General features: G+C 35.1%; 2 protein-coding genes across 4 annotated transcripts in view; both read left to right on the top strand.

Annotated features, from left to right (window-relative positions):
• Positions 1 to 4,807, top strand: part of LOC129806101 (histone-lysine N-methyltransferase SETMAR-like) — a 28,575-nt gene extending 23,768 nt beyond the window's left edge. For both annotated transcript variants that reach the window (XR_008752146.1, XR_008752145.1), the window contains 2 exons: positions 4,081 to 4,132; positions 4,699 to 4,807. The gene's annotated coding sequence lies outside the window, so the exon portion shown is untranslated. The remainder of the gene's footprint in view (positions 1 to 4,080; positions 4,133 to 4,698) is intronic.
• Positions 4,808 to 8,060: 3,253 nt separating this feature from the next.
• LOC129806097 (frizzled-4) overlaps positions 8,061 to 14,942 on the top strand; it is a 70,886-nt gene continuing 64,004 nt past the window's right edge. Inside the window, exons 1-3 of one of the 2 annotated variants that reach the window (XM_055854447.1) lie at positions 8,077 to 8,615; positions 8,690 to 8,856; positions 12,107 to 13,278. In XM_055854447.1, coding sequence (XP_055710422.1) covers positions 12,350 to 13,278 — 929 coding nt within the window. In that variant the 5' untranslated portion in view covers positions 8,077 to 8,615; positions 8,690 to 8,856; positions 12,107 to 12,349. Of the gene's footprint in view, positions 8,616 to 8,689; positions 8,857 to 12,106; positions 13,279 to 14,942 lie in introns of both variants that reach the window. The other variant, XM_055854448.1, reaches the window with a different exon arrangement.

The raw sequence follows: 14,942 nt of genomic DNA, 5'->3' as shown, positions 1-14,942 counted from the left end.
ATCGTTTAACAAACAATTTTGTCATTGTCATAATTACCAAACCTTTGACAGACAAGTGCAGGAATGTTTGTTTAAGGTGTAACAACCTGAAATTTAACGCTTATTGATAATCAGTCAATTGACAAAATTTCTTGTTAAAATTTTGTTAAATAGATATAATTCCTATTTGTTGGTGAAAGTTTGTTATAAATTTGCTAAATTGACAAATAAATGAACAAATGGTAATTTTTTCGCAAGAACTATTAATTATTTCACATTTTGCATCTAAAACTGAATGTCTTTTGGAAAATACTTGATACAAATAGTTCAAGTATTTGACATTCAAGAAAAGCTCCCTGTAGCTGATCGGTCGTAAACTTACACAGTAACAGAAAAATCCATGGAATTTATCTCCTATTTTTCCGCGTGAGCTTCCGGGGAAATAAACGCTAATATTCCGCTTGACACTCTGCGGAGTTATCAGCTATTTTCGCGTGGATTTCCTTGAAAAAAATATCCGAAGTATCTAAGTATAGCAATTATCTAAATAAAACAATTCCCTGGAAATTGAAATAAAATTTCCATTGAATGTTCCGGGTTCTGGTATCTCTCCGGCCAAGACTCTATGGAAGTAAACCCGAAAATTCCGCATTTGTTTTTCGCACTAACGCTATAATTCTTGCGAGCTAGACATACTCAAATGTACGATATGGTAGCAATATTTTCAACTCAAGAGTAAAAGAACTAAGTATTTGCCTGATAGATGAATACTCTCCAAGTTCCAAATTACCAATTGGCACTGATTCTCCATTTATTTGCTGATGTTTTTTTTTTTTTTGTAGAAATTTTCTATGAAAATTCCACGCAAATTTTTAATCAATTTTAGTAATTATTTAACGAAAAATATTTTTAAAAAAATCCACTGGAAAAGTCGTGGAATTCCGTAATATTAAACATTGGAAGTCTTTAAGACCGTTGCATGGAAATTCCGCGGAGAATTTCGTGGAAATAAAGAGGATTTTCCCGAATTTTTAAAGGGCTGACTGCCGATTACCGTGCTATCGCACTAGGATTTTTCCAATTTGTAAATTCAATTTAATTTTCAGATCAATTGTTCCTATGCGTTATTTTGCATTAAAAATCATTTGAATTAATAGATTTTCGTTTATTCATTAATATAAACTAATACTTGGCCCACCTAAACATGTTTAAATATGCTAAAATTACATAAATATGGTTGCTCAAATTAATTTCAACTCTCAGTAAATTAAAATATGTATAAAGAAAGGAATTCGAATTTCGACTTCAGGGAGATCTTTTCCTTTTAGATCTTTTCCTGACCTAAAAGGTGTGCCACAGCCAGTAAGATCGGTTTTTCAAAACAATAAGCTAATGCCTTCGACACACAGTTCAGATTGGTAAAATTTCAGGAAGTCAAAATACGCGTCCCTTTCTCAAAAGATTTGAGTAAGTCTAACATATTCTTTCGGACTCAAAATTGGACTGAACTAAATCGAATTTGCTATGATGTTCAAAAGAAGAAGAAGAAGAAGAAGAAGAAGAAGAAGAAGAAGAAGAAGAAGAAGAAGAAGAAGAAGAGTGCAAAAAAGTAGGAGAGACCCATGCAAAACTTTTAAGAAAAAAAGGGATGAAATGGGAAGAAAGGATCCAAAATCGAACCGGTTGACCGGACCGATTTTAACGTTCGGTATTTTTGAAATCAGGGATCTTCGAAACATAAACCCTGTAAATACGAGCTCGATCGGAATTAATCGGACAAAGTTACAGGTGTTGTAAGCTGTGATTATGATGGAATCACAGCTATAAAAAAAAAACCGTTCACGATTTTATGTGTGAAATAATCTCTGGAGTTGCCTCAACTGTGTGGAGTCATTTGGAATAAGAGTCTGATTGAAGTTTCTCTCATTCTTTTGCCATCTTTTCCATCATATGGAATTACTATGAGATACATTTTCCTCACCGACAAGTTCTTAAGCAAAAGGTGTGATATGTGTTCACGATTAAAGTCTAAAGTCTGAGGATCTCCGTGGCTGTTTTTTTGCCCAAGCACCTTGTTTGAGGTGAAAGTGCAAAAAGAAAAAAAACTCGCGAGAAAATAGACTATATACATGGAACCTGTTGCCCTCAGGAAGATTTCTGCAGATATATAATTCCTGGAAAATTGATTTCACGATGGTGAACAATGGAAGGGACATTTTTTCTACCTGTTGATCCCTGATCTTTGACACAAACAAGAAATTCTTCCTTCAGGGCAAATGGAACATTTTTTCTGATGCTTCTATCTCCTCCTTGTTTTCTCTCCATTTAGTTTTTCTAACTATGAAATTTTGCTATTGTCATTCCTCTGAAGGGTCAACATAAAACTGCATAGTGCAGAATCACCATTGTATTTGTGGTTTTTCTAAAGGTCAGGCTATTGCATCTGCTTGAATGGTATCCAAAAAGATTGCTTTATGGTTGTGCCATTTGCCGCTAGATGGATTTGTGTATGAATGATTGAGGTTAGAATTTTTCCGTTTCTTGTTGAAGGATTTTTAATGAGTTAACCTAAATGTAAAAACTACTACGGACGTTATACACTTATGGACAGCTTGAGGAAATCTTAAGTTTTTATCTAAAACAGATTTTGAATAATCACAAAATTGTTAATCACGATATAAATTGTCAATTTTATGATTTTTCGAAATCGGTTTTTGGGTTAGAACTCAAGATTCTTGCACGTTGTTCATAAATGTATAGCATCCACAAGTGATGACTCTATCTTACTGTGTTATCACACTTGCACATTAAAATTTTAATATGATTCACATTAATTGTCGCTGGTGAGAGTCCAAATGTGTAATTTGTGTGTTTGAATCATTTTATATTCAAAATTTGATCTATTTGTTGATAAAAAGGTAGACTTGGCCCGCAAAATTTGATATAAATTGATTTATATCATTAATGCGAAAAATTAATGCGATTTTCTCTTTAATTTTTTAATGTGAAAAATATTTATGCTTTAGGTAAATTTAAACTTATTTTTGCAGGCCAAGTCCACTTCTTTATCAATAAATAGAAAAACCCCAAATATTAAGTGACTCAAAGACACAAATAACATATTTGGACGCTCACAAGCGACAATTAATGTGAATCACATTTAAATTTCAATGTACAAGTGTAATAACGCCGTTAGGCGCTTAAGGTTTTTAAGGTTAGAATTTTATAGATTATTGGTTAAGGCGCAAAGCATAACCTAACCAAAACTTCTTCTTTTTCATCTTTTTCATTATTCTTTTAAATTTCGAAGCCGGGCCTTCTCTTTACATCCATTATAACCTGTCACCAAAACCAGTGTCCAAATCTTAAATTGAACCATTCTTAAGTGAATAAAACGGTTTTACTTTTTTGGAGGAACCTGGGCAACATTTTGTACATGAAATTTTACTTTCCCTAATACATTTGAGTTTCAAATAAGTCTTCTTCCCCTTTTTAGGCAAGAGGTTATTTCGAAAGTTTAGGTTATGTGACACATAACCTAAAAAAAATGGGAAAAGTGTTGTACAGCGAATTCTCCTGTCATTTTTTCAGGAAATTAGCCCGAAAGAAAAATTCTGTTAGAAAAAAGGGGTGGCAAAGCGCAACAGGCTTTGCGAAGTGCTCGAACTCGTATGATGCTATCCCTCAAAAGCACTTTCGCATTATTTACCATTTACCGGTTCTCAATCGATTTGAACCGATTCGTAAATCACTCGAAAGAGCCCATAAAATATTTTTTTTAGGTTATGAATCCTCGAAATTTTGGCAGAAACCTTGAATTTTCGAGGTTAACTCAAACATAACCAAAAATTTCAAATGTACCTTTGAAAAACTAGGTTAGGACCAATATCTCTCGGAAAATACACTAAACCTAAATACTTGATTCTCCCTTCAAACGCTGAGATTACAATTTTTCTTAATGTAAATTCAAAAACTATTCTTGTAGAAAAAAAACTTTTTTAGGTTATGCAACGTGCTCAGAACTGATTACGTCGCTGAACAGTTTATTATGCTATCTCGCTGTTTTTTTTGTTCCAAATATGGTTTTTTTTCGCTTTTCAGATTGAAGGACTGACTACTAAAGGCTGTTTAATTGCTGTTTTCTTATTAATAGGTAAGTCACATTTATTAACCTCAAATTTCCTGTACTTGAATGTCTTAGCTTCGATTTAATACCGGATTAGTATATCATATAAGAATTTTGAGGATAAAATCGGGTTTTATGTATTTTGTTTTAATTCAATTTTTTTTGAGGTTATAGTTCATGAACTCTTCTTTATCAGGATTTAATTGATTTTGATATACAAATAATATTTCAGATGGATTGAAAAAAGTGGTTAAATGCTTTATTATGCTAATCAATCGGTTGACATTTAAATTTCAAGCATTCAGCAAATTCTAACCTAGAAATTTCTTTAATATTGCATTTTTTCTTTTGATTAGATCAAGCTTTCTTCAAATTGAATTAAAAATGGTTAAGTAAATGATAATCTTGCACCTGCGTAATGAATTTTTGAGGTTGTGTCCTTTGGAATGTGTTTTTTAGGTTATGTCAAACATAACCTTACATTTAAATCTTACGATCATTATTAATCCAAGCTGAGATATTCTTCGAAAATCCCAATCATTTTTCATCAACCTAATAAGTCATTTTTTTTGTTTCTCAAAACTGCCTTTCAGATTAATGAACTGTTAACGATTTTCTCAAAGATGAAATGTTATCTTGAATTCTTGTGTATATCCATAAGGAAGTTGTGAAATAAATTTAAACAGAATTCACCACTTTCCACCCACAATCTCTGTGGGCTATCTTTGTAATCTTCAGTGGAGTCGCGTAAGAATCCAATATGAGCTTTGGTATATGCCTTATTGGTCAGTTTTCTTGTTTCTTCTGTCCTCTCTGGGGACTCTAACCTTCTAACTGCTCTCTTGAGTTCCTCGTCTCGAATTCTTCATCTTTTTGCCTTCCTCATCTTCGCAGAGCAGACGGTTGGAAAATACAAGAGTCTCGTGGAAGAAGGCGATTCTGCTAAAGAGTCTCGTTGATGATGTTAACTTGAGTCTTTGGGATTTCTCAAGAGAGACAAGGTGAATGTATTGGTATCTCCATGGCAGATGTAAGAATGAGTATCTGGTAGAGAGTGGAAGTAAGAGAGAAGATGCCGAGAAAACCTGAAAATTGAACTCAGGCAGCATTTCACATCTCACTCTTGTGCACGTTTCTTTTGAGAAATACAAAACTCTAAACACGATTCACACCTATTGAAATCGTCACGAAAAGTTAAAGTCGTAAAAGTGAATTAAGGGTAGGAAAGAAGTTCGAATTAGGTGTTCTAAATCCGAAAAAGTCAAAATAACATTCCTGAAATGTTTATTTTACCCTGCAGTATTGATCCGAAATCGGTGTAAATATTACCCCTTTTAGGTGTATTAGGGGTTAAAGTTACCCTTTTTCATATTAATTTTACCCTTAAGAAGGTGTAAAATTAACATTAAAAATGTTGATATATTTTTACACCTAAAAAGTGTTAAATTTCTGAGGAAAAAATGTTAATCGCACCCTCTTTTTTTTCTCAGTGTAGGGTAAGAAGGGGTAATTTGGAATCATGTCTATTTTGGGATTTAGAGATTTTTTCACTGTTTCGTCGAAAGGTCAAAGAGAAAATGAAAACCACGTGGAAGTACAGGACTTTACATACGAGAGTCTGACAGTTCCAATATGAAAGACCCGGTTAACGGATTGGCCACTGACCTTCGTATTTTGGAGGAATTTTCGGTCTAATAGGTTGTAGCAGATTGTGAACGGAAAAATAGACCTTTTTCCGTTCACAATCGACCTTCGTATTCTTCAGACTTGGGATAAGAAAAGTTAATGAAAGGTCTTTAAATAGCCATTTTTCTTTTCTTACGAGAAGATCATTAGAACTTCTCGTATCTACCACCAAGGCCCTGGAATCTCAAAGCCAGATTCGAAACTTTAAAGTTGTATATAAATAATATTCTATTGATTCCGTTCAGTAATAACCTTTCGAAGAGACAAAGCCACTCCAAAGCCAAGCCAAACCTTTTCGAAAATCTACCGGAAGCCTAAAGTGCAAGTTCACGTACTCACCGCTTTAGCGTTGATTGTTCTTCCATTTCGAATTTCGGTATTTTTGACACTTCAATCGTCAACAATGTCAGCAATTGTAATTTAATTAAAATAAATGTCCTTTTGGTGAAATAGCTCACTTTTGTGTAACTCATCGATTTAAACGTTCGAATTTCCAATTGGTTTTTAGGTAAGTCCTCTTTTATATACATTTGCATCAGTACAGAAAAAAAATCAGAAAAGGGCTCTCCGTGTGGAGGTGGAAATAGGGAATGGGATACAATTAATAATAATTAATACTTTGAACCCTTAAAGCCCCTTAACAAATATTCCCAACCTTGTACGAAAATATTCGAAATTGAGTTCGAATTCCAGAAGACTTTCGAACATAACCCCTCTTGATCTTCCAATTGAATTGGAATCCAGCTGTAAAGGGCATCCTTCCTCGAAACGTCCGTCGTAAAGAACAAAAATTGTCAAAATCAAGAGAGGGTCAGTGTTTCTGTCCATCTCCTTTTGAGTTCGAATTCATCAAAGATCAACGACACAGAACAGATAGAGTTCCATCTACCCAAGAAGCTATTGAAGAAGCAAAGTTCAGTGTCTGAAACAGTCTGTTTTCATTTCAAAAAATTCGAAAATTCGAAGAAGAAGCACCGCAAACGCTAAAGTGGAGAATACATGAACTTTTCTCTTTGAGATTTTCGAATGATCTCCCACTGGATTTTCGAATGACTTTCTGTCTTCTTGTGTTTCCGTCCGTTTTGTTTTGAGTTCTAATTTATCAGTCACAGAACAGACACAGTTCTATCTACCCAAGTCCAGTCTCTGAAACAGTCTGTTTTCGCGTCAAACATTTCGAAAATTCGAACAAGAGCGCCGCAAACGCTAAAGCGGCGAATATGCGAACTCTTCTCTCTTAGACTTTCTAATGATCTCCTACTGAATTTTCGAATCTCTTTCCGTCTTTTTGTGTTTCAGTTCATTTTCTTTTGAGTTCGAATTCATCAAAGATCAACGATACAGAACAGATAGAGTTCTATCTACCCAAGAAGCTATTGGAGAAGCAAAGTCTAGTCTCTGTAAAACGGGCTTTAGACCTAAGGCTTAGCCAAATGGCTTAAACCCTCTAATTTCTTATCAATCATGATTTCTTTGGAAAATTTAACTTAGGATTAGATTATTAAAGATAAATATCCTATTAGTCAGGCACTCAATAGGTCAAGTGGTAGAGCACTCGCTCTATGATGCAAGTGTCCCGGGTTCGAATCCCCTTTCGGTTACCAGGAATTTTTCTGGCGTTAAAGGTGTTCGAATTGCATCCAGTGAGCTTCACTGCAATTGATTCCACGGGCATGGGACTGACAACCTCATCCCGTACAAGAAAAAAATAATAATGCATATGTCTAGAAATCCCCTTACGGGAAGGCCTTGTTCCTTCATGGAATGTTGTGCCAGCATTATTATTTATTTAACCTATTAGTCTCCAAAAAAAGTAATTAAATTGCACGCTATTTAGGATTTTGAGACCTACGGAAACTGGAGTAACTGGTCTGAAGACCGCTTAACAGTCTGTTTTCGTCTCTAAAAATTCGAAAATTCGAACAAGAAGCGCCGCAAACGCTTAATCGGCGAATACATGAACTTTTCTATTGAACTTTCAAATGAGACGCTCAGAGCAAGAGTGGTCTCCTTTGTATGCATTTCCCTATTAAAACGGTCCACTTTTGCTCTGAGCGTCTTAAATGATTTCCCACTGGATTTTCGAATATCTCTGCGTCTTATTGTGAACATGAGCAGTAAGAATCTCACCTTACCGTAAGTTGAAAGAAGTTTATCTTAGACTTTAGGTGTATTGGTGATTATTACTTGTTGAGATTCCATTCCTCTTTTTTAACCATTCGGGCCACGATCGGAGCTTATTCACATTTTATTTATTATTATCTTCTGCAGTGTGTTCAGAACTTTCAACCAATGTAGACGCGGTTTTTTTTCTGGTGCGAGATTTTTGAATTTTTTAATCGAAGGTGTTAGATTTGTTTTAAAGTAACTTTTGATACTCTTCCGGCCTTGGAAAACCCGTGAAAATTGTGGCAAATCCATCGATAAGGATTTATCTGGAGCATTTGAGTGTTTTCTGTGACTATCTCGAGTGGTTTTGATCAAGCAAAAAAAAAATAGACTCATGGTAAAAAGCCAGCAGAGAATTGTAATCTAAACACCTCAAATACCTTTCTCCCGTACGAGAGCTCTAAAGTCAGTGATAATAGACTCAGTGTTTGGAATTTTGTGGCTAAAGGAGTTTATTGAAAGTTTCAAAATCTATCCATCTTTCGTCTCAGACTCGATACCCAGAGACTTCCAACACCAAATATTTATTCCTTTTCGTTATTTATGACATGAAAACATATGTACCAGAAGTTGAGGATTAGTGTTCTTTTCCCTTGGCTCTGGAAGTCTAACGAGTTTCGGAGTGAGAAGATCTCTGTAGGCCCTCCAAGAGATTGTGAGTGAGAGAAAAGAAGAAAATGTTAACATACAGCAAATATTGAGGGGGATCTTTCTTTTTTTTTTGGTTAGTTAAAGAAGAAAAAGAAACGCTAAGAAAGATGAAACATGTGTAAAAATTCCTCAATGAATGTTGGGATATAATGAGCAGTTAAATACATAATACACGTTCGACATTATTTATAAATAACAATTAGAAACAAGTAAAACTTTTGACGGCACCAGAAAAAATCTAAACAGTAAGTCAAAATTTCGGTTATTACTTTACCGATTTAGCCCTTAACTGAATTTAATGGAAGTAGAAATAACCTATGGGAATTTGACCGATTTTGAACGATTTTGATTTCCGATTGTGAGAGCTATTTTCTCGATATATCAGTTATATATTCACCAATTGATCGGGGCCTTAAACCAATTTTATTGATCAACGTAATCTTGGCTCGATAAACCGATTGCAAAATCTATTATTTCTCTCGAAACTAATTGTGACTGTTAGTTTCCGGCTTTAAAAGTATCTTCACTGAGAAAAAAGGCTACGATTAACATTTTTTCGCCATAACTTTAACACTTTTCGGGTGTAAAAATATATCAACATTTTTTAATATTAATTTTACACCTTTTGAGGATAAAATCAACATGAAAAAAGGGTAACTTTAACCCATAATACACCTAAAAAGGGTAATATTTACACCGATTTCGGATCAATACTTCAGGGTAAAATAAACATTTCCGGAATGTTATTTTGACTTTTTTGGATTTCTCTCAATGTTTTAGATCAATCAATCGGCAATTTGAACCTTAATCGATTTTTCTAACCTATTTTCATTTTCACCTTCTATTGAAGAAGTGATATAAATCGGTGTTGGTTAGTTTTTGGACCCTTTAAGGGACCTCTAAGGAAATTCTGTAACAAAATGACAACACTGAGAAAAAAGAGGGTGCGATTAACTTTTTTTCCTCGTAACTCTAACACTTTTTTGGTGTAAAAATATATCAACATTTTTTAACGTTAATTTTACTCCTTTTTAAGGGTAAAATTAACATGAAAAAGGGTAATTTTAAGCCCTTATACACTTAAAAAGGGGTAATATTTACACCGATTTCGGATCAATACTACAGGGTAAAATAAACATTTCCGAAATGTTATTTTAACTTTTTCGGATTTCTCTCAGTGTATTCTCTCTACATGCCTTGTGAATGTCCTGACCCAATTTATGAACGAATCTCAGAGAACATTTGAAAGACTTGAACACACATGAAGGATTGGAGACCGAGCCGAAAGCTCTGGAAAAAGTTAATGAGTTTTCCCTGAGTGAGTTGTATCTTCCCGCCGAATTCTGGAATTCCCACCTCATTAACTATATTACGTCGGTTTATATTTCACATTTAAACAGAGTTTTAGGCAAAAATATCTTAAGCGATAGTGTATAGAATTTTTTCGTCAATTTTCATAACGTAAAATCAGAAAACTTAGATGGGAAAATGTGATTTTCACTATTTCTAACCTCTAAAACACTATAAAACCGGATGATTTCGAAGATTTCGAAGGTGTTTTATTAAATTCCCATACAAATATTTGTTTTTTCCATATTTTGAGAGAAAAAATATTTATTAAATTGTCTCAAATTCAAATGTATCAGATTCTAACCTAAAAATCGTATTGAATTCCGTAGGTTCGGTAGAATTGTAGATTTTTTTTAAATACATGAATAAATAGCATTTTATTTAATTTTATTTTTTATTATTATTTTTATTATTGCTTTATTTAATCACGTGAACAGGGTCATCCCTTTTACAATTGTGATAATAAAAAAAAATCAGAAAAAAGAGGAACATAAAAAATAGAGAATGACAAGAATTCAGAATTAAAAGTGTTCTTGAAACAAATTAATTGCTTCTAGGATCCAGCCTGAAGATAGAAATTACGAATTGCAGCAATGCTTTTTTTACAATGTTGCTTTTACAATGCTTTCGAAGTACAGTTTCGTTTCACTGAGATCCCGTGTAGTTTTCTACGTCCACCGCCGTCTTAGCGTTGGTGACCAATCTCCAGAGCAAAACAGTGGAAAAGCTTTTTCTCTAGTTGTATATGCCAGTCATGTAAAAACTCTGAAACTCTGAAGTTCATTGATTCAAAATAATCTTCGTTTTGAAAGTTGGGTTAAACATAACCAAATTTTCTAGGGTAATCTATTTCCAAATCAGTAAAAAACCGAGTCGTGAAGTCTGCTGTAGCCGCAACTCGCTAAGTCTTACACGGATTTTCTATTGAAGGCTTTAATTATCTCCTGAAGGTCCTTAATCCCTAAGGCCAAATACAACTTGATTTTCAGAGGACCAATTGCCATTACTTTAACTTTGTCATTCAAAACGTTTTTGAACTTGAAGTTGATTTTTGAGGTTAACCCTTTAACGACGAGACAGTTTTCGCTGACCGAAAATCACCAATAAAAGTGAAACCGATAAACAAAACTTGTCAAACGTCTTACATCTAACCTTGGAAAAGAAAACGAAACGAAAAACGAAGAACGAAAACGAAAAGAAAACGCTTTTTAACGAGCGTTGATTGGGAATGTAAATGAAAATTATGTTGATGGTCTCCCGATCGATTTAAAGAAGAATCTCAACATTTATGTATATTTCACTTTAGTTTCAAAAGATATTTTCTCAGAAATCTTTAGGAAATTTGCTCTAAAATTAGTACTTCATATTTTTGAAAAATGACAAAAACCAACAAATGAGGCATTTAGAGTGATCGGAGCGCGATGTCTCAGATGAACAAAATTGTAGTCCCAAGTGTTGCCTATCGCCTGGTGTTAATGAATTTTTAATATTTTGTTTAGTTTATTTTATACAAATTTTTAAAACCACACTTTAAGACCATTTTTGGTAATTCTTAGAGAAACTCCAATTTTACACCCTGAAGGAGTGATTTTACAAAGTTTCTTGTAATTATCAAAATTGAAGCACAGCTAATTAGCTTTCTAACGGACCTACACTTTTTAAGTTCTGTTCACTAGAACCTGAGATATAACGAATAATGTATGGCAAAACAGAAAAAATATAAAAGTATTAATAAAAAATCATTGTGACGTGATGGAGCAAAACCAAGCTCAGATTCTTAAACAGGGGACTTGACTCTATCAAACGTACCATGTGAGATCTCCGTTAGTAAAATCGTGTTGCACAGTGTTATCTGACTTCGATAATGCTACCCTTCGATAATGTTCAAATAACCTTTTCGTAACCGATTTTGTAGGTTAGATCTACTTCGATTAGTTCGATAGCATCAGGATAAAATAACCTACACGTTTCGGTTAATTATTTAACCAAATTAGTTATCCTATTTCGTTATTACTGATCGTAAATCTCTCAGTGATTCTCAAATAACTTTTGTTCCAAATGGTAACCGAAATTTTGATTTACTGTGTTGCTCTTGAGAGGTTAGAAAGGCAGAGACTTTGAGGAACGTTTTTGTGATATTTTTAGGAATTCATCCTGCGCATTCTTTGCATCAAAATCCAAACAATCATCATTTGGTGTCATTGGCTAAAATATTGAACAATAACTCTCTATAAATAATTCTGTGGTATTTAGTGTTTAGTGTGGCTCAAATGAAACCCAATGAATAGCAAAAAGTGAAAGAATTTCTAGTGTGAGGGAACGAAAAAAAAAGAAAATAGTAATTAAGAGAACAGTGGAAGATTTCTTTGGAGTCACTGGAAGTTCACAATGGCGACATCTGACACTTGGATGCTAATGAGGAGCACTTGTCTCCTACTGCTGCTAATTCATCTGCCACATGCCGCACATGCCAATCCCGATATCTCGATGCGCACATGTGAGCCCATCCGAATAGAACTTTGTCGTGGGATTGGCTACAATGAGACCTCAATGCCCAATTTGGTGGGTCATGAGATACAAACTGATGCAGATTTTACCCTTCAGACCTTTTCGCCCTTAATTCAGTACGGTTGCAGTGCCCAGTTGCATTTTTTCCTCTGTGCAGCATATGTTCCTATGTGCACCCCGAAGGTCCCTGTTCCTATTGGCCCCTGTAGGGGTCTGTGTGAAACGACCCGGGCACGATGCCTTCCGGTCCTTCAGGGCTTTGGGTTTCCCTGGCCAAGTGCCCTGGAATGCAGTAGATTCCCCGAAGAGAACAACCATGAACATATGTGCATGGAAGGTCCTGGAGAACCTAGCGATGGCCTACCTCCTCCCACGTCAAAAATCAAGTCCCATGTGTCCAATTGCCAAGATCTAGTCAAGTCCCATCTCTATGCCAGACTCAATAGAACAGGGAAGTGTGCTCCTCTGTGTGAGGCTGATATCCTTTTTGATGCCCAAGAGAAGCACCTAGCTGAAGTCTGGGTGACAGCCTGGAGTGTGGCTGCCCTGCTAACTGCCATTGTTGCCACTCTCTGTTTGATCTTTACGGACACGAAATGGGACAAAATCTTTATGCCCCTGGTCACTTGTCATTTGTTAGTTGCGGTAGGATGGAGTGTTAGGTGGTTGGCCAAGAGGAATCCTACTGCCTGCGGTTACGATCCGCAACTTCCCGGAGTTTCGCTACTCCTCACCGACGGACTCTCCAATGCACCTTGTGCAGGTACCTTCCTGCTAAGGTACTACTTCGGGATGGCAGCTGGAGTCTGGTAAGTCCTATACCCTACTCTCATTACTATTTTAGGATTATTTTCATTAGGACCCTTACAGCAGTGAAGAAAAAATCTTTGATTTTGAAGAATTTGAGGTTATGATCAACAGATCTTACGGAATATGAGGTTATGACCACCATAACCTCAACCTGAGAATAATTTCTCAACAAAAATAACTATTCCAGTATTCCACTTCTGAACCTAATTAGGATACCACGTTACCCTTGAAGTCTTTCTCACTTGCCCATTTTTGAGGTTAGGCTAGTTCTAACCAAAATCTAATGGATTTTATTGCAATTATAAACACCGATTTGTGTAATATTTCTCATTATGATGTATGATGAAACCGATGAAACAGATTCCCAAATATATGCTAATTTTCGGAAGAAATTTCTTCAAAGTGAAAAAAAAGTCAAAGTATTTCATCATATTTCTTTTCCAACTAAATTGTGAATTAGCACAATTTTTCTTACTAATTTTATGAGTTTGATTGACAACCCTATTATTCTGAATTATCAGGTATTTACAGAATAATTTTTCACCTATCAAAATCACATACAAATATTTGAAAAAACTATTCTGAACACCTGTAAAGCGGTAATATATTCACTAAAAGTGCAAATGAAGAATGTTTATTTAATCAACACTTCCCATTTAGCAAAATTTCGCAAATGGAAATTTTTCTAGAGAAAAGTTGTTATTTAAAATATTATTTTCGAATGTGGAATCTCATATAAAGCCGAATGAGTAAGGTTGAAGTGTTCAATCGCATAATGTAGTGATGTATATAAATGATTTAAGATTTAAATTCTCTCGACTGAAGTATATCAATTAGCTGAAAAGAAACAAGGAAAATCTGTTATGTTCTCACAAGGATCGGACCCAGGATCCCTGAGTGTTAAAGTCAACGGTTTAGAAGCGGTAACTTATTTTATCCCAGTCCGTATTTCCACTTCTTTAAACAATATTTATGATTTTCCAAGTATTTCCAGTTGGTTTCGAGGACCCCCGTAATGCCCTAGACACATTTACGACTTAAGCCGAGAGACGACTTAGTGGAAAATTATGGAAATGCAGTTTAATCATTATTTCGAATATAATTACGCTAAGTCGTCTCTCGGCTAATCCTCAGGTCTGTCGAGGCTCTAAATCTAGGACTCCTAAAAGTTCTCCATATTCCCGAATGCTTCTTTGGATTTTAGGGGTTCCCAGCGTTCTCCATTTTACCTATAGGTTTTCCAAAGATTCACCAATTTCCGCGTGATTTACAATAGTCTTTATCTGGTTTTGGGAGACCCTTGGGGTTCTAGCACTCGCAGAAGCTCTTAGGTTCCCGATTGTTTCCCTTTTCGAGTATTACCAAGGCATTTAATTTACCAAGATTTCTTCATATTTCCCAGAAGCTTACAGGCGTTTTTATCTGGTTTTTGAGGGATCTCTGGTGGCCTAGGTCTCCTAAAAATCCACTGGATCCCCGGTTTCTTTCTTATTTTCCAAAGGTTCCTAAACGGTTCTCTGGATTCCCGACTGTTCTTAAGCTTTACCCGTCGATTTTCCAAGGCTTTTTCTCATTTTTCGCATAAGTTACCAAGTATCCTTGGACTTCCAAAACTCCTTGGGTTCCTGTTTGTTTCCTGGATTTCTAGGATTCCTAAAAAAAA

The sequence above is a fragment of the Phlebotomus papatasi genome, chromosome 3 (genome assembly GCF_024763615.1).
Source record: "Phlebotomus papatasi isolate M1 chromosome 3, Ppap_2.1, whole genome shotgun sequence".
Classification (NCBI taxonomy): Eukaryota; Metazoa; Arthropoda; class Insecta; order Diptera; family Psychodidae; genus Phlebotomus; species Phlebotomus papatasi.
Note: the sequence above shows the minus strand (reverse complement) of the source record. Positions and strands in the feature narration are given on the sequence as shown.